Source organism: Mercurialis annua, linkage group LG3 (genome assembly GCF_937616625.2).
Source record: "Mercurialis annua linkage group LG3, ddMerAnnu1.2, whole genome shotgun sequence".
Taxonomy (NCBI): domain Eukaryota; kingdom Viridiplantae; phylum Streptophyta; class Magnoliopsida; order Malpighiales; family Euphorbiaceae; genus Mercurialis; species Mercurialis annua.
Window position 1 is genome coordinate 530,342 of NC_065572.1, and position 16,297 is coordinate 546,638.

At 36.1% G+C, this 16,297-nt stretch overlaps 3 protein-coding genes across 4 annotated transcripts; all 3 read left to right on the forward strand.

Annotated features, from left to right (window-relative positions):
• The first annotated feature begins 792 nt into the window (after window positions 1–792).
• Window positions 793–6,802, forward strand: LOC126671917 (RNA polymerase II C-terminal domain phosphatase-like 3). Its single transcript, XM_050365741.2, has 12 exons — window positions 793–1,855; window positions 1,946–2,078; window positions 2,182–2,237; window positions 2,330–2,390; window positions 2,510–3,922; window positions 4,243–4,764; window positions 4,891–5,037; window positions 5,141–5,409; window positions 5,493–5,604; window positions 5,689–5,946; window positions 6,229–6,275; window positions 6,384–6,802. Exons 1-12 carry the CDS (start codon window positions 1,074–1,076, stop codon window positions 6,445–6,447), a joined length of 3,864 nt encoding a protein of 1,287 aa, XP_050221698.1. The 5' UTR covers window positions 793–1,073; the 3' UTR covers window positions 6,448–6,802.
• Window positions 6,803–7,391: 589 nt separating this feature from the next.
• LOC126671918 (protein NETWORKED 3C-like) lies at window positions 7,392–9,272 on the forward strand. The gene is made up of 2 exons (XM_050365742.1): window positions 7,392–8,596; window positions 8,679–9,272. Exons 1-2 carry the CDS (start codon window positions 8,440–8,442, stop codon window positions 9,149–9,151), a joined length of 630 nt encoding a protein of 209 aa, XP_050221699.1. The 5' UTR covers window positions 7,392–8,439; the 3' UTR covers window positions 9,152–9,272.
• A 1,645-nt stretch (window positions 9,273–10,917) lies between these two features.
• Window positions 10,918–15,970, forward strand: LOC126673814 (coiled-coil domain-containing protein SCD2). 2 transcript variants are annotated; one of them, XM_050368112.2, is made up of 17 exons: window positions 10,918–11,503; window positions 11,599–11,747; window positions 11,828–11,903; window positions 12,017–12,058; window positions 12,162–12,224; window positions 12,325–12,374; window positions 12,456–12,483; window positions 12,555–12,626; window positions 12,752–12,862; window positions 12,943–13,003; window positions 13,424–13,540; window positions 13,704–13,828; window positions 14,471–14,540; window positions 14,694–14,735; window positions 14,871–14,911; window positions 15,353–15,479; window positions 15,700–15,970. In XM_050368112.2, exons 1-17 carry the CDS (start codon window positions 11,129–11,131, stop codon window positions 15,819–15,821), a joined length of 1,671 nt encoding a protein of 556 aa, XP_050224069.1. In that variant the 5' UTR covers window positions 10,918–11,128; the 3' UTR covers window positions 15,822–15,970. The 2 variants fall into 2 exon arrangements, with proteins under 2 accessions (XP_050224069.1, XP_050224070.1); XM_050368113.2 differs by having other exon boundaries at window positions 10,919–11,503; window positions 13,707–13,828.
• Window positions 15,971–16,297: the final 327 nt, after the last annotated feature.

Consider the following 16,297-nt stretch of genomic DNA (forward strand, 5'->3'; position numbering starts at 1 on the left):
TCGGTTAAAATGGTGGGTCCGAAATTTGCTCACCCTATTGATTTGTGCTTACTAAAATATAATTATTGGTAAGAACATGTGTGTTAAAAATATTAGATATAATTGAAATCAAGTTTATAGAATTAAATGGAGCAAATTGCCCGCTGATCTCACCACATGTGTGTCATAATTTACATTTCTATTTTTCTTATTAGAAAATCAAATGATATGATTCTCTACTTTTATTTCCATTAATATTTTAGTCTTTCGATCTTAAAACAGTCTATTTTTAATGTTAGTCAACCAAACCAAAAACACTTAACAACAAATGGTCGCTTACATTTCATATTCAATAAATTATATTATAGTGATTATTTTAAGAGAATAACTTTGTTTCATGTTAGATTCATAATGCAAATTACCCGGAATATTAATTTTTATAATTTTTTATTTATAAATTTAATAAATTAATAAATTTTTAATCGATCAAGTATTTTAATTATTAGAGAGTAAACAATATAAATATAAATAAAATAATTGTGAGGTTATTATGAATATTCTTTTCTTGGGCGGATGAAAAAGAAATTCGGATCCATATTTTACCCGACAAGAAAGAAATCGATATACGAGGTTCAAACCCAACTCCAAAACAAGCACCCGTTACATGTCATCAATTTGATGACTCACCACCACCTTATTCGCAGTGCCATCATACTCACGATCTATGACTTTCCGGATTGATGACGTGTATGGTCCAGATTCACCGTCCAGCTTATGTTTAGATTCGAATCGCATCGGCTCCATATAAACTCAACCTCTTTAACCAAACTCCATAATTTTCCTCTTCAATCAACTCAAGTTAATGTTTTCATTTCTTCATTATTCAAGAAAATATAAAGAAATTTCCTCCATCTCCAAGCTAGGCTTCACGATCTCAATTTAAGTAACGGCAGATCTGGAAGATCGAACTTCCAAAACTTATAATTCTTCGATTCTTTAATTTTCACGGAAAAAGACCTAACTTAAATTTATCTGTGTTTGTAACATACTTAAATTGGATTTTCTTGTGTTTTTACATCCTGATTTCTTGATTTATGTTTGTTGTTGTCACCGATTTTGGATCTAATTGTTTCAATAAAGTAAGAGAACACGAAACAGAATTGGAATCCGAAACCCTAGATTTTTCAACGATGGGGAACGAAGAAGAGGAGATTAATAATAATAATAACAGTAATAGTACTAATAATAATGATAATACAGAAGAGGTAGAAGACGTTGAAGAAGGTGAAATATCCGATACGGCGTCGGTTGAAGAGATCAGTGCAGAAGATTTTAACAAGCAAGATGCGGCTGAAAAATCATCAATTAGTAATAAAGAGACAACGAAGCAAAAAGAAGAAGAACAAGGAGGTAACGGTAATAATAATAATGGAAATGGAAGGGTATGGACGATGAGTGATCTGTACAGGTATCAGATGGGAGGTGGTTACGTGTCCGGTTTGTATAATCTTGCGTGGGCTCAAGCAGTACAGAGTAAACCTGGTAAAAGTAGTAAACCGTTAAATGAGTTGTTAGTTGAAGAAGTGGACGAGAATTCTAAGCGATCTTCTTCACCTTCGTCTTCTGTTAATAGTAATGGGATGGTTAATGGTCATGATAATGACAGTAAAGAAGAGGGGGAGTTAGAGGAAGGTGAGATTGATTTCGACATGGAACCCACTGAGAAAGTTAATAACGGGACTCAAAATGGGGATGTTCCGAATAGTGATGATGATCATGTAATGAAATTTGATGGGTCAGAGGTTGAGGTTTTTGAAAAGAAATTGAGTGGAATTCGAGAAGTTTTGGAGAGTGTAACTGTGTCTGAATCTAGCAGGTAAAAAGCAAATATTGTTGCTGACGTTTTGAATTGGAATCAAGATTGCTAGTGTTTGAATCTTTTTTGACTAAGTTGTAGTTCTTGCAGATCATTCGATGAAGTTTGCAATAAACTGTGCTATGCATTGGACGGCTTGCGGGAAGTTGTAAATGAAGATAATGTTCCCTTTAAAGATGATCTTAAGCAATTGTCATTAACTTCTGTTGGAGTTCTTAGTTCTGTAAGTCGTCGATTCTATATGTCTGAGATTGTTTATCATGACTTTATCTTTTTGGTTAATTGCAACATTGATTGTTTGTATTTGCGGCTTGTTTTGTTTGCAGGTTTTTTCCTCCATGAACTACAAAACCAAGGAATGTTATAAAGACAGTTTTTCAAGGTGTCATTTTTTGTGATACTTATTGTTCTCTTGGTAAAAAGTTTCTGACCGGAAATTGTGTAATAATGTGTTTGTTTGCATGTTTATAACAGACTTCTTTCCCTTGTAAATAGCTGTGTTCCTTTGCTCTTCACCACTGAGCATGCCAAAGAGGTATGGGAAATGTATTTTTATCCTTTGGATTTGTTATTACTGTAATTCTTGTGTGGGTCGTGCTATAATTTGGAATGGTTTCGGTCACTAAGAAGTTTAAAATGAATTTATTCCCACAGATAGAGGCCTTTCTCCCCTCTCTGCCTTCTTCTGGAGTTTGCTTGAGTTCTATATCTAGTGAAAAGGAGAAAGAAACACCGATTTCCAGCATGGTGAATAAGAGGGATAATGATGTCGTTGGTAGAACTGTAATTTATGATTTGAGTACTATGGATAAGTTTTCTACTGATCCATCTATTAACAATAAAGCAAACACGTCTCTTGAAGCTCCAAAACCGGGAGTATCTATTTTTAAGAGCAGAGCTGTTTTGCTCCCTTTGTTAGACCTTCACAAAGATCATGATGAAGATAGTCTTCCATCACCCACACGAGAAGCTGCACCTCCTCTACCTGTACATAGAGTATCAACACAAAAGTTGGTTCTTGACTCTCGAAATTCTAGAATGCATCCATATGAAACAGATGCACTAAAAGCCGTCTCTAGCTACCAGCAAAAGTTTAGTAGAAGCTCATTTGCTTTGAATGATATGCTTCCTAGCCCAACCCCTTCAGAGGAATCCGGAAATGAAGATGGCGATATAGGTGGTGAAGTTTCTAGCTCTTCAATTGTTAGTAACTTTAAACCTGCAAATACACTGAATTTAGGGCAGGCTACTGGTTCTATAGCTCGTTCTCCATCGGATGGTTCTGGTATGGCAGGAGTATTCATAAGTAAAAGTGCACCACTGAGTTCTACCCCTAGTTTAACTGCAAAAGCCTCAGCAAAGAGTCGAGACCCTAGGCTTCGGTTTGTTAGTACTGATTCCAACGCGTCGGACCAAAATCATCGCTCCTTGCCTGTGGACAATGCACCCAAATCTGAACCTGTTGGAGGAATCATTAATTTAAAAAGGCAGAAATCTGTTGATGATCCTCTTGCGGATGCCAATTCATTAAAAAGGCACAGGAATTTATTGGAAAATTCTGCAACCGTCAGGGATGTAAAAACCGCAGCTGGAAATGGTGGTTGGTTAGAGGAGAATGATATTGTTGGACCTCAAACAAATCAATTGGTAGACAATGCTAAATCTAATCCCTGGAGAACAGATAGTGGAGGTTCTTGTACTAGTAGTAGTTGTGGTATATCTAGTGCGAGTATTAGTGGAATTGAGCAGATACCACTTGCAGGAATTAGTGTACCTATTGGAGGTGAGCAGGTGCCTCTGACAGGTACCAATGCAGCATTTATACCTGATTTACTGAAAAATATTGCCGTAAATCCAACAATGCTGATAAATATACTGAAAATGGGACAACAACAAAGATTAGCATTAGAGGCTCAGCAGAAGCCTATTGATTCTGCCAAAATGACATCTCATTCTACGAATTCAAATTCAGTTCTGGGAACTGTACCTGTTCAGGGTGCTGCTATTCCGCAGCCCTCAGGGACTGTGATGAAAACAGTTCAGGTTCCATTTCAACCAGTTAATCAGGTGAGTTTTAACAGTTTTTTATTATTGTTGAGGTGTAATATTATACTTGTCTGAATTTTGGACCTTGGATGGGAATTGTTTTGTTTAGGTTAGTGCTGCTGATGCTGTTCTCTATAATCTTAAAGAGTTCTCTCTGGTCTTGCCTTTTGTTTATTTGCCCATGATTTTCAAAGCGTTGTAATCTGTATCAGTTGTTCTGTCACATTTGTTTTACAGTGGTCCCTATGATTTGACATAATTCTTGTGATATGAAACGTTGGAACTTTGACACTTCCATACTTTAATGGGTTTCTTTTGTATGGTTGGATGATGGGTTGTAGGATGAATTGGGGAAAATTCGAATGAAACCACGGGATCCTCGTCGCATTCTCCACAACAATAATCTCCAAAGGAATGGGAGCATGGGATCTGAGCATTTAAAAACAAATGTAACCTCTTCACATATTAGCCAGGAGACTAAAGACAACCCGAAATTGCAAAAGCATGATTGTCAAGGAGGAATGAAGCCAGTGCCTTCACAACCTCTTGCTCCACCTGATATTTCCATGCCATTCACAAAGAGTTTGAAAAATATTGCTGATATCGTGTCTGTTTCCCATGCATCGACATCTGTACCGCTTGGTCATCAGAAGGTTGGTTCAATGCCTGGTGTTGCAGCTGGTGCTTGTCCACAGAGCGCATGGTTAGATGTTGAGCATCTCTTTGAAGGATATAATGACAAACAAAAAGCTGCTATACAAAGGGAGAGGGCAAGAAGGATAGATGAGCAAAAGAAATTGTTTTCTGCACGCAAGCTCTGTCTTGTTTTGGATCTAGATCATACACTTCTTAATTCAGCCAAGGCAAGTTCTTATTGATAATGTAGTTCTCACCCCATTGATAATGTAGTTCTCACCCCATGTTTTTGGCCTCATAGTTGAGGACTAAGTGCCTGTAGATTGAAACATTACTTCTGTTAAGTTTTTCAGTTTGCTGAAGTTGACCCTGCGCATGATGAGATTTTGAGAAAGAAGGAAGAACAAGATCGCGAAAAACCACGGAGACATATATTTCGTTTTCCTCATATGAGCATGTGGACAAAATTGCGACCTGGGATTTGGAATTTCTTGGAAAAGGTAGTCTTTTGCAGGAAGTTTCTTTCTGTTGAAGTATTGTTTGTTCTTTAATTTGAACGGCAAGCTGCAAGCATCGCTAACATGTCTTATTTCTGCATTTTAGGCTAGTAAACTGTATGAGCTGCATCTTTACACAATGGGGAACAAGCTGTATGCCACTGAAATGGCAAAAGTTCTGGATCCAACAGGGACTTTGTTCAATGGACGAGTTCTCTCTAGGGGCGATGATGGGGATCCCTTTGATGGTGACGAGAGGGTTCCCAAGAGCAAGGATCTTGAGGGGGTCCTCGGCATGGAGTCTGATGTTGTCATTATTGATGATTCCGTGAGAGTTTGGCCTCATAACAAGTTGAATTTGATTGTTGTGGAAAGGTTAGTGTAAGGATTGCTGCTCACTTTAAATATTACCTTTTTTGGTTTGGTGCAATACCTTTATCTTCTTATTTGTATCGCAGGTACATATATTTTCCTTGTAGTAGACGGCAATTTGGGCTGCCTGGTCCTTCTCTTCTTGAAATTGACCATGACGAGAGACCAGAGGATGGGACTTTGGCTTGCTCATTGGCGGTGAGTCAAAAGCACCTTATCTAAAAAATTCTTACATTAACCTTACACTCAGTCCCTTGAATATTATGTCTTTGGTTGAATCAGGTTATTGAGAGAATACATCAGAACTTTTTCGCTCATCCCTCATTAGATGAAGCAGATGTTAGAAATATACTTGCATCAGAGCAGAGGAAGATTCTGGCGGGTTGCCGTGTTGTATTTAGCAGGGTTTTTCCAGTTGGCGAAGCCAATCCCCATCTACATCCGCTATGGCAGACTGCTGAACAGTTTGGTGCTGTCTGCACAAACCAGATAGACGAACAAGTGACTCACGTAGTTGCCAATTCTCTTGGTACTGACAAGGTACGGTTACAAGCTAATTGATGCTTTTTTGGGTGACCATTTCAATTGAAATAAACTTAAAATGTTTTGGGGAGGGGTAATTTTTTTGTATATATAAATTAGACTGGTAAAATTGATCTGCAACAATTTATTATTGCAGCAATAGAAGGCAAGATATTTGTGTAGTTGCAGGAGTTGCTTATGTTTTTTTTTTACCTTTTAATAATGGCAAATATATCTATTTGGGACTGGAATTTTATGTGTTTTTTCAATTTGGTGCATAATGCAAGTTATTTTGAACAGGTAAATTGGGCTCTGTCTACTGGAAGATCTGTTGTCTATCCTGGCTGGTGCGCATCTGAACTGTTTGCTTATATGAGTTTAGCATTTTATTCTCCGATTAGTTTGCATTTGGCCAATGGCTCCCTCTCTTCTTTGACTGTAAATTATGTTCACAGGGTTGAAGCATCAGCATTGCTTTACCGGAGGGCAAATGAGCAAGATTTTGCCGTTAAAACATAAAAATTACCATTTTGACCTTTTAAGTAAACCATTAACATCCACTTTTAGTGAAAGTCAGGTTGTGATGGGTGGATTATGGGGAGGACAAGGGACGGCTCGGCATAATTTTGACCCTTTTAGTCGGGAATCTACTAACCACCATCAAATTTTCAAATGGCCCGTAAAGCTTTAAAAGAGAATTTTAGTTGGAGTTCAAGTTGTTGGAATCCAAAAGTTCCCAAAATCTGGGTCTTGCTTGCGTTTACAATGAAAATGATGGATTCAGATTTGGTGGCCGACTTATATGAAAGTTACCCTAGTTATACGAAACCAAAGAGAAGTGGTGTAGCATTTTGGCTAACGTTAACCCAAGTTTTACAAAACCAAAGTGAAGTGATGTAGCCTTATTGCTAACGGTAACCCAAGTTATACCAAACCAAGGAGAAGTTGAGTAGCTTTTTGGCTAATGTTAAACTCTGGTTATATCAACTTGAAGTGTCGTTGCCTTCTAATGCGGATTAAACAATGGGAAAAACAATCTTCGAAAATGTTGGGGAAGCATTGACAATGAACCTCGAGAGGGTTGGCGGGGGAGAGTGCGAAAAGGAAATATATGAATTAAACTTACTAGGTAGTAAAGACAGAAGAAAGCATTGAAGTTAAGGTGGAACATCATCTGTGAGAAGTTATTGTCAATGCTGTCAGTGGGTAGCTTCTGAATTCCCCTATTTGGTTTGCTATGGCTCATCTGTTCGAAGTGGCCTTTTCACCATTTAATTTTTGTCTATTTTTTCCCATTCTAAATTTAACTTGAAGAAAAAAAATTAAAGAAGAAAATATATAATATAACAAGGGATTTTAAGCTCAATTTTGTTGTATTGAAAGGTTGAGTTGCTGATTTGACAAAGGTAATAGCTTAGAAAGCATGATCCTAAAGTAGAATTGATAAATGAGAACTTCAAAGAAAATGCCTTAAAGTGTATGAATTGTTTAGAGGAAGAAGTCCTTAGGCTTGAGGTCTGGCAGGAACAGAGTTGGCAGATTCAACATCAATGCCTAAACTGTGAAGAGGAATACATGGACATGGAATTATGGTGGGGTTGAAATGGACAAATTGTTTCTTAAGCATCTCAAAAATTTTATTTTCTTTCCATCTACTCTAACCACCTTCACACCAGAGGCAAAAAGTTATAGAATAATTCTTGAATTTCCTTAAAACTGATTTTACAAAATAAATAAAGATTGAAAATCAAAGATATCACACAAAGAAATATTTGACGGGGTGAAATTTTCTTCTATATTTAACTATAGGTATTTTACGTAGCGATTATTATTGTTTTTTTAATTATATTTTGATAATTGAACGTTTATTTTTATATCAACAAGAGTTTTAAAAGCAATTTGGGTTAAAAATTACTACTTATAATCACATTTGACACCGATGTGACTTTCCATTGGCACATAAATAATCTTAACATGAATTAATATATAGTAATGTTTTATTAATGTTAAAATAAAAATTGAGCTATCAAGAATATAGCAAATGGTTAAACTGAGGACCAGACAACTGTCCAACCCGACAAACTAAAATGGTAATTCAGTCCAACCGGATTGGATTAGAAGAATTGACGGTTAAAATAGTGATAAAACTGGTTCAATAAGTGATTGAACTGGTTAACCGGACCGGATCAGAAGACTTGACGGTTAAAATAGTGATAAAACTGGTTGAATAAGTGATTGAACTGGTACTTAACCAATGGTTGGACCGTAAACCATGAAGTTAGGTTCATTTTTCATATTTTACTCAATCGGTTTAACTGGCGGTTGAATCTACACCGAGAGCCACACCTGTGCTGATTTACTGATCCAAAGAAAAGGTACTGTAGATTTGTTTGAGTGAGAAAGAGTTGAATACAAGATAGGCATCCTTTCTAATGAGTTTAGTTTAACAATCCTTATCAAGTCATACCCTATCTACTTTCTTCTGGTTCGGTTTCTTTATCAAGAGCCATTATGACCCTTCCTCTTAAGAATAAGAAACAACAACTAGTTTCCATGGCGAAGGAAGCCAAAGATGACGACGACAACTTGTCTGCTTCATTTTCATGGTGGTCAGATAGCCATAATCGTCCTCATAATCAATCTCCATGGCTAAAATCCATATTCTCAGGTTTTTTTTATCTATTTTTTCAGTTTATTTTTAGTTATTCAAGAACACAATGCACACTAACCAAATATACTATATCATGCAGATTTAGATGACAAGATTAAAACGATACTAAATATCATACAAGATGATGGAGATTCATTTACAGAAAGAGCTGAAATCTTTTACAAAAGAAGACCTGAACTTTTACAAATCTTGCATGATTTGCACAACTCATATCACTCCTTATCCCAAAACTACGACCAATCACCTCTACAAATCTCAACCGACGTCGCCGGTCTCCAATCGGACGGCCAGGATGAGGGGTATCATCATATGACGGTGTCGAAACTGATAGAAGATAATCGGAGACAGCAGGCTGAGCTGATAAGGAGAAATGATGAGAAGAGACTAGTAATTAAACAACTTCGTGCGCAGGTCAGTAGGCTAATGGATGATAATAGGGCATTGATGAGTCGTCTTCCTCTTCCGAGTTATAAGGTGGATTTGAAACGGAGCGAGTCGACTAGTTTCTCCAAGATCAAGGGACTCAATTGCATTGGCAACTTCCATGACTAAAGCACTTTCATAGTATTGTTCAAAGGAATCTTTGATTGTTTTGGATTGTTGATTAACGATGATAATTTTGTTTAATTCATTTTTAATCTTAATAATTTGCTCTTGCTGTTTTTGGATTCTACATGTGTTACAAACTTACAATATCAAAGGAATTAATGATATTTTACAAAAAAATAAAAAATAATTACTGTCTGAATTTTATTGGTTTTCATGTATCAAACAAGCATTTTTTTTTTACCAACGAGCTATAGCTCAAATAATATAAGCGTTAGGCATCAAACTACTAGGTCCCACAAGTGCTCCCCCTCCAATTATCAAAAAAAAAAAAACAAGCGTTTGTTTTTATCATTTTTTATCACTAAATACTAACTAAATGAATGAACTCCAAATTATTTTTATAATTTCTCATTTTAATTTCATATAAACATATATAATAATATTATTTTCCAATATGATAATAGAGTTTAAATAAACATTTGATTTAACTTTACTTTGTTGTAATACTATTAATGATGGAAAACTAAGTAAAATTATTTATATAAAATGATATAAGTGCTGAGCAACAAACTATTAGGTTATGGGTTCAAATCATCTCATATACGTTTTTCCTTTCCAATTATGAAAAAAAAATTAAATAGCTGGATTGCTAAACACCGCCCGGTTTTACTTACCACCGCACAGGCAAAAGACATTTCTGCCCTTTTAGCAAAATTTTGAAAAAAAAGTTCTCTCAACTCATTCGAACAAATACGTAAAAAAATCGATTAAAATGACGAACAACGAGTACAATTCATCGGATAACGAATATCGACGTTCGGAAACAACCCCCGATAAATATTTTTTTTAAAAAAAACTCGAAATAAATAATTTTTTAAAATTTTTTTAAGGAGGGACGTTTACATTTCACGTCCCCTCCAGAGGAGTGGACGCCGGAAAGCGGCGTCCCCTCCTCTGGAGAGGACGTGGATTTCCCACGTCCTCTCCTGAAGAGGGGACGTCGTTCGTCCCCTCCTCAGGAGAGGACGTGGGAAATCCACGTCCCCTCCTCTGGAGAGGACGTGGATTTTCCACGTCCTCTCCTGAAGAGAGGACGTCGTTCGTCCCCTCTTCAGGAGACGACGTGGGAAATCCACGTCCTCTCCAGAGGAGGGGACGCCGCTTTCCGGCGTCCTCTCCTCTGGAGGGGACGCCGGACGTCCCCTTTTCAGGCGGAGGGGATGCCGGAAAAACAGAAAAAAAAAATTAAAAATTATTTTTTATCTCGAAAAAGCCGGAACATATTGTTTCCGACTGTCGGTACTCGTTTCCCGACGAATTATACTCGTTATCCGTCATTTTACTCGACTTTTTACGTAGTTGTTCGAGTGTGTTCGAATGAGTTGAGAGAATTTTTTTTTTTGAAATTTTGCTAAAGGGGTAAAAATGTCTTTCGCCTGTGCGGTGCTAAGTAAAAAGGGGCGGCGAATAGCAAAACCCTTAAATAGAATAGAACACTAATTCACAAAATATAAATACATAAACACTTAACTTTAAAATAATTAAAATCACTCATATATGAAAGAAGCACTTTGTCTATGACCATTGTAGAAAGGATATAAACGATAAAATCTTATAAGTAGTAAGATAATCAAAAATTTGCTAACCGTAAAAAGTTGGCAAATTTTATAATAAAATAAAAGTTTAGACAAATATAATGTTGTTAAAAGTTCATGGACTATTGGTATAATTTATCCCTAAGAAAAAGAAAAATCTCAATGAAAATCTTAGTAACCATACACGCGCGAACATTCTCTAGTCACACTCACAACACTAGTCATACTTACTCTCTGCATTTTCTTCATCCTCTGTTCACACACTCTCACTATTTTTGGAGACCGACACTTCGCCGTTCGTCTCTCCGTTTATCGGAGATCTAGCTAACATTACTGCATTTCCGACCAACCTTCTTTATATTTCTTTAACTTATTATGCTTTAAAATGAACCGGAACAGGACCGAGAGCCCGGTTTATGCGCACCAGTGGAGCAGCGAATCTAGTGGTTTAGGCACAGTTCCGGCATCGCCACCGACAATGTCGCCTGGGCGTCCACACCACGCGCGCTCTTCTTCCGTCTCTGGAATTTCATCCATTAAGAGAAACCAAAATGTGGCGGCTAAAGCAGCCGCTCACCGTCTGGCTCAGGTCATGGCTTCTCAAACAGCAGACGATGATGATGAGGAAGACGACGATCTAGGGTTTCGATATAGTGCACCTCCTCCGTTCTCTCTTTCAAGAAATTCTAATGCTAATAGCAGCCCTAAACCGGCTCCTACCAGAACCAATAATAATAATAATAGATCTCCTTCACCTTCAGTATGTTTTCTTTTTTAATTATATTCTTGAGTGCTTTTTATTTTATTTTTATTTATTAAGTTAATTTATTCAATAGAATTTTCATGTTTTTTCAGTTGGCGAGGAACATACTAACGGAAACGGCACCAGTTAGATCAACAGCAGCAGCACCGCCACCAGTGCCGCCTAGTAAAGGAACATTGAGGACTGCTGTTTCTTTGCCGCCATTAGAGCCTCCTAGAAATGGTCACAGAGACGGTAAAAGGTAAGCATTATTGCCTACAATGTGAATATTATTCGATAGATCTAATTAAAAATGTAACATTCTTTTTGTGTGGCATCCAGATTCTTGTTGGATGTTGGACTTTTGAAACCGAAAGATGCAGGAGATCTGCGTGAGGCTTCGGCTCTTCGTGATGAAGTATATATGCTACGAACTTATTTGTTTAGTTAGTGTTATTATCATATTTTTGTTAAGATGTATATAAAAGGAATGTTTTTGATTTTACAATATGGAGGGAATGTCTTTGTCAGCTTGATGTACTACAAGAAGAGAACGAGAACATGCTTGAGAAGGTGTCGTATTTGTGTTCCTTTTCTTCTTTGTGATAAAAGTTTTATTAGACTTCAAATTTACTTATTTTAGTATATACTAAAATTCCTGTAATTTGCTTTACAGCTTAGGCTTGAGGAAGATAGATGTAAGGAAGCAGAGGCTAGAGTTAGAGAGCTTGAGAAACAGGTGATTGTTTGCTGTCTCTATGTATTTAGTTATTACTAGGACTCGTAATACTCCTCATTCCCATCACACATGAATGTATACTGCTTTTCTGGGTCTTTAGGTTGCTGCTCTTGGGGAAGGAGTATCCCTGGAAGCCAAATTATTAAGCAGGTAAGTAGGTGTTCTAACAACTTTGTGGTTCGCCATTTTCCGTCGTGATTATTGTGGTCGTGACATCTTCTTCTTCTGCAGAAAAGAAGCTGCATTGCGTCAACGAGAGGTAATGGACATCGTTGATCCTATTGCACAGTTATAAGGTTTTTGTATTTTCTCATTTTTTTTTCTTTTCAGGCTGCTCTTAAGGATGCAAAGCAAAAGAATGTGGTTGATAAGGAAATTGTATCTATTCAGTCTGAGGTGGAGGTAACCGGCCACCATGTTGTCTGTGCCTTGTGCCATATTTTCCTCTAATGCTAGTTCAAACTTTTAAAAGCGTTGTGCCATCTTGAAGTTAATCTTAATGTATTTGAGTGTCTTGGTTAAATCAGAACGCAAAAGAGGAGGCCGCAACTGCTATGAGACAGCTTAATGGAGCTGAATCTGAACTGAGAGCGCTTCAGTCAATGACACAAAGAATGATATTGACTCAGAAGGAAATGGTATTTTATCAAAGATTGAGAGAAAAAAAATTCGTTGGGAAATATTTAATTTTTCCTTAACTTGCACGATTGTATATCAGGAGGAAGTTGTTCTTAAGAGGTGCTGGCTTGCTCGTTACTGGGGCTTAGCTGCAAGATACGGTAACCTTTTGCTCAAGATTTGTTTTTGATTTATCACTGTAGTTTTCATTAAACATTAAAAAAATTCTTAGTTGCATTTTAACTCATGAATTATGCATTAAGATAAATAAAACTTTTCCTTTACCTTTAGCAATTTTAACTTGCTCACTGTCAAATTCCATAATTCCACTGAAGCTCTGAACTTCCAGTCACAGTTCTGTCTCTTGAATGGAATTATGATACATGATGAGTTTTAATAATAACTGTTAGAATTTCAATTAAAACTCACACGAGATTCCAAGCTGATTGTAATGATATTAATTCTGCTTATTGCTGCATAACGGTATCTGCGATGCTCTCGCATATGCTCTGTGGATTTGTTCTTCTGAGCTGGTTATGTCGGTCAAGTTTGCATTTGACTTTCATTTTTTTCATGTTTAGGTATATGTCCAGAAGTTTCTGTATCAAAGCATGAATACTGGTCATCTGTAGCTCCCCTTCCCTTTGAGGTTGTTGTTTCTGCTGGACAAAAAGCAAAGGAGGAATGCTGGGAGAAAGGTTGGTTTTGATAGATGGTTATCTGTTTTCCCTTATCATATTCCATCACTGGCAGCATTACTGGATACTTTATGTTGATTGATTAAAATGGTATCAAGTTTATGCAATTTATATCAAATCATCAATTTTTGTTGTCAGGATTCTCACTCCTGATTATTTTCAGTAGGTCATGATGACAATGAAAAGAAAAGTACCCTTGTGCAGGACCTGAGTGATCTAACTGGAGAAGGAAACATCGAAAGTATGCTTTCAGTTGAAATGGGCTTGAAAGAGCTCGCTTCCTTGAAGGTAATGTTTTCCTTTTTTTTTATTTTCATTGCCTTCAAAATAATTGGTTAAAGCATTTGCTCAGTTTTAATACTACCATAAGCAGAAGGTGGATATTAAACTCCCTGGGTCACTCGACTCTCAAGAAATTTCAAAAAGGTCACTAAAATCAATTTTCTTACAAAGTTGTCACTGAACTATACCTTTTATTACAAAAATATTTCTATTGTTACGAAAAGAACACTAAACTTTTTGTGAACTACAAAAAAAATCATTGGGTTATTCCTTTTATTACAAAAAGGTCACTGAACTATGTTCCTTTTTGTAATTTTAGCTTGCCACGTAAGCAAAAATGTTAGGTTTTTAAGTCGTTTTATATAGGTGAACCCTTTTGTAATAAAAGGTATAGTTTAGTGACCATTTTGTAAGAAAATTGACTTTAGTGACCTTTTTGAGATTTCTTGAGACTTGAGTGACCTAGAGAGTTTAATATCCAGCAGAAGGTATTACAGGTACTGATTACAATGTTATTTTTCCTTTTTGTAATCTCTTTCAATAATGCTCTTAATGTATGGCAAAAACAGTTTTGCCTTTTTGTTTGTCCTCTTTATTCTCTATTGGCATATACTTTATATTTTGCTTCATTGAGATTCGCATATTCAGGTTGAGGATGCCATTGTACTTGCATTAGCTCAACAAAGGCGGGCAAATTCAGCCCGAGTGTCCATCTCAGGTATGTATTGTGTCCTTTAGACCTATTTGGGTTTGATGCTTTGCTGACAGAAACTATAGCTGGCTTGGTTATTTACTCCACATTTTAAAACTATATCTGCTTTGGTGATATGTATATTGAAATTGAATGCTTATTTTCCATTATTGCATTCAGATATCAAATCACCAGGTGATCCAAAATACATGGAAGCAGTTGGTAAGTTATTTGGTTACTGCATTATACCTTTTTCATGAAATAAAGAGGGGTATACCTAATAACAAACTAAGTTTATATTGAATATTCTTGTCATCACATCCTAATTATTATTCCGATGCATCTTTATCCTCACAGAACTGAGTCCTGAGGAGTCTGAAGACGTTCTTTTCAAAGAGGTGCGGCAGTTCTTGATCCATTCTTTATTAACTTTTTGATGAATTTTCCAGTGTACTGCTTCAACCTGTTCTGTGAAATATCTCATCTTTCTTCATGCATTTTTTTTGGTTCTGGACCTTAAAATAGAAGCTTTTGATGAAGTGCTGTTGAAATTCAATTTAGATAACCTTGCTTATCACGTAGAGTTTTAGGTACCTGGGAGCAAATCTAAACTAGTGATAGACATTTAATTGTACTCGAATCAGCTTCCATGCTCATGAGAGAAATTTTTGGATGCGTCTTTCTTCTACAAATTAAGTTAATACATTTTATATTATCTATCTGTTACTTATTTATGGTGTCTGCAATGTTGTTCTAATATCTTTCTTTCACATTATAATGACTAAATGTGTGTTGCCATTTGATGAAACTAATAAATCCAAGGCTTTCAACTTCTATAGGCTTGGCTTACCTATTTTTGGAGCAGAGCCAAAGCCAACGGTATAGAGGAGGATATTGCCAAAGAACGACTTCAGTTTTGGATCAACCGGCGGGGGCATTCACCTAGTTCACATGATGCCGTTGATGGTAAAGTTAATAACTTTGAATTTATTTTTTCGAACCATAGTGCTTTCTCGAGTTGCTTTGTTCATTTTATTTTGTTTAACATAAAAAATTACAAATTTAATAAAATTATTGTACAATTTTAAACAACAAATTTCGTTAGACTTATATATAACATATGTTGATATTGCAACTTGTATTCTAGAAAAAAAGTCATGAGCTATATTGTATGTTTGATATTCAGTGGAACAAGGTCTGACGGAGCTCAAGAAGCTGGGGATAGAGCATCGACTGTGGGAAGCATGTCGCAAAGAAATTGATCAGGACTCGTCCAATAATGTAACACGGAAATGTGATGCACCCTAAGCCTGAGATAGCCTGTACAAATTGTGTCTCTGGGAATATGTTAATGCATACATCTTATTCTTTTTAGTATATAGTCTCTAGTTTTGTAGCTTAAGCATAGTACCATTAACAACTTAAGTAACCAAAAGTAGACATCTAATTACTGTTTATTCCATGCAATGATTGTCACATGTCATATTAATAATAAGTTAATAATTATATGTAATAGAGAATTTTTTAATTATTAAAAAGGCCTAATTATTTAAAAATCACTCACCTTGTAACTTTTTTTCATTTATACCACGACCTAAGAAAATTTTCAATTGTACCTATTTTCGATTTTTATGTTTCGTTTGTACCCTAAGAGTAATTTTTTTGATAATTTAATTAATTTAAAGATGAAAATATTAAAAATAAGATACATAAATGATTAACATTAACGTTTTATTAGAATATAGGTTAAAAATGAAGGATTAATTTAAACTTTTTTTCAAAAG

What these genes read in the sequence shown, in the direction of transcription:
- LOC126671917 (XM_050365741.2), top strand. Translation starts at nt 1,074, where the DNA reads ATGTTTGTTGTTGTCACCGATTTTGGATCTAATTGTTTCAATAAAGTA. An exon ending in CTGTTGGAGTTCTTAGTTCT is followed by an intron (nt 2,079 to 2,181) that starts GTAAGTCGTCGA and finishes TTTTGTTTGCAG; the next exon opens with GTTTTTTCCTCCATGAACTA. An exon ending in TTTGGAATTTCTTGGAAAAG is followed by an intron (nt 5,038 to 5,140) that starts GTAGTCTTTTGC and finishes TCTGCATTTTAG; the next exon opens with GCTAGTAAACTGTATGAGCT.
- LOC126673814 (XM_050368112.2), top strand. Translation starts at nt 11,129, where the DNA reads ATGAACCGGAACAGGACCGAGAGCCCGGTTTATGCGCACCAGTGGAGC. An exon ending in TTAGAGAGCTTGAGAAACAG is followed by an intron (nt 12,225 to 12,324) that starts GTGATTGTTTGC and finishes CTGGGTCTTTAG; the next exon opens with GTTGCTGCTCTTGGGGAAGG. An exon ending in TTCACATGATGCCGTTGATG is followed by an intron (nt 15,480 to 15,699) that starts GTAAAGTTAATA and finishes TTTGATATTCAG; the next exon opens with TGGAACAAGGTCTGACGGAG.
- LOC126671918 (XM_050365742.1), top strand. Translation starts at nt 8,440, where the DNA reads ATGACCCTTCCTCTTAAGAATAAGAAACAACAACTAGTTTCCATGGCG. An exon ending in GCTAAAATCCATATTCTCAG is followed by an intron (nt 8,597 to 8,678) that starts GTTTTTTTTATC and finishes TATATCATGCAG; the next exon opens with ATTTAGATGACAAGATTAAA.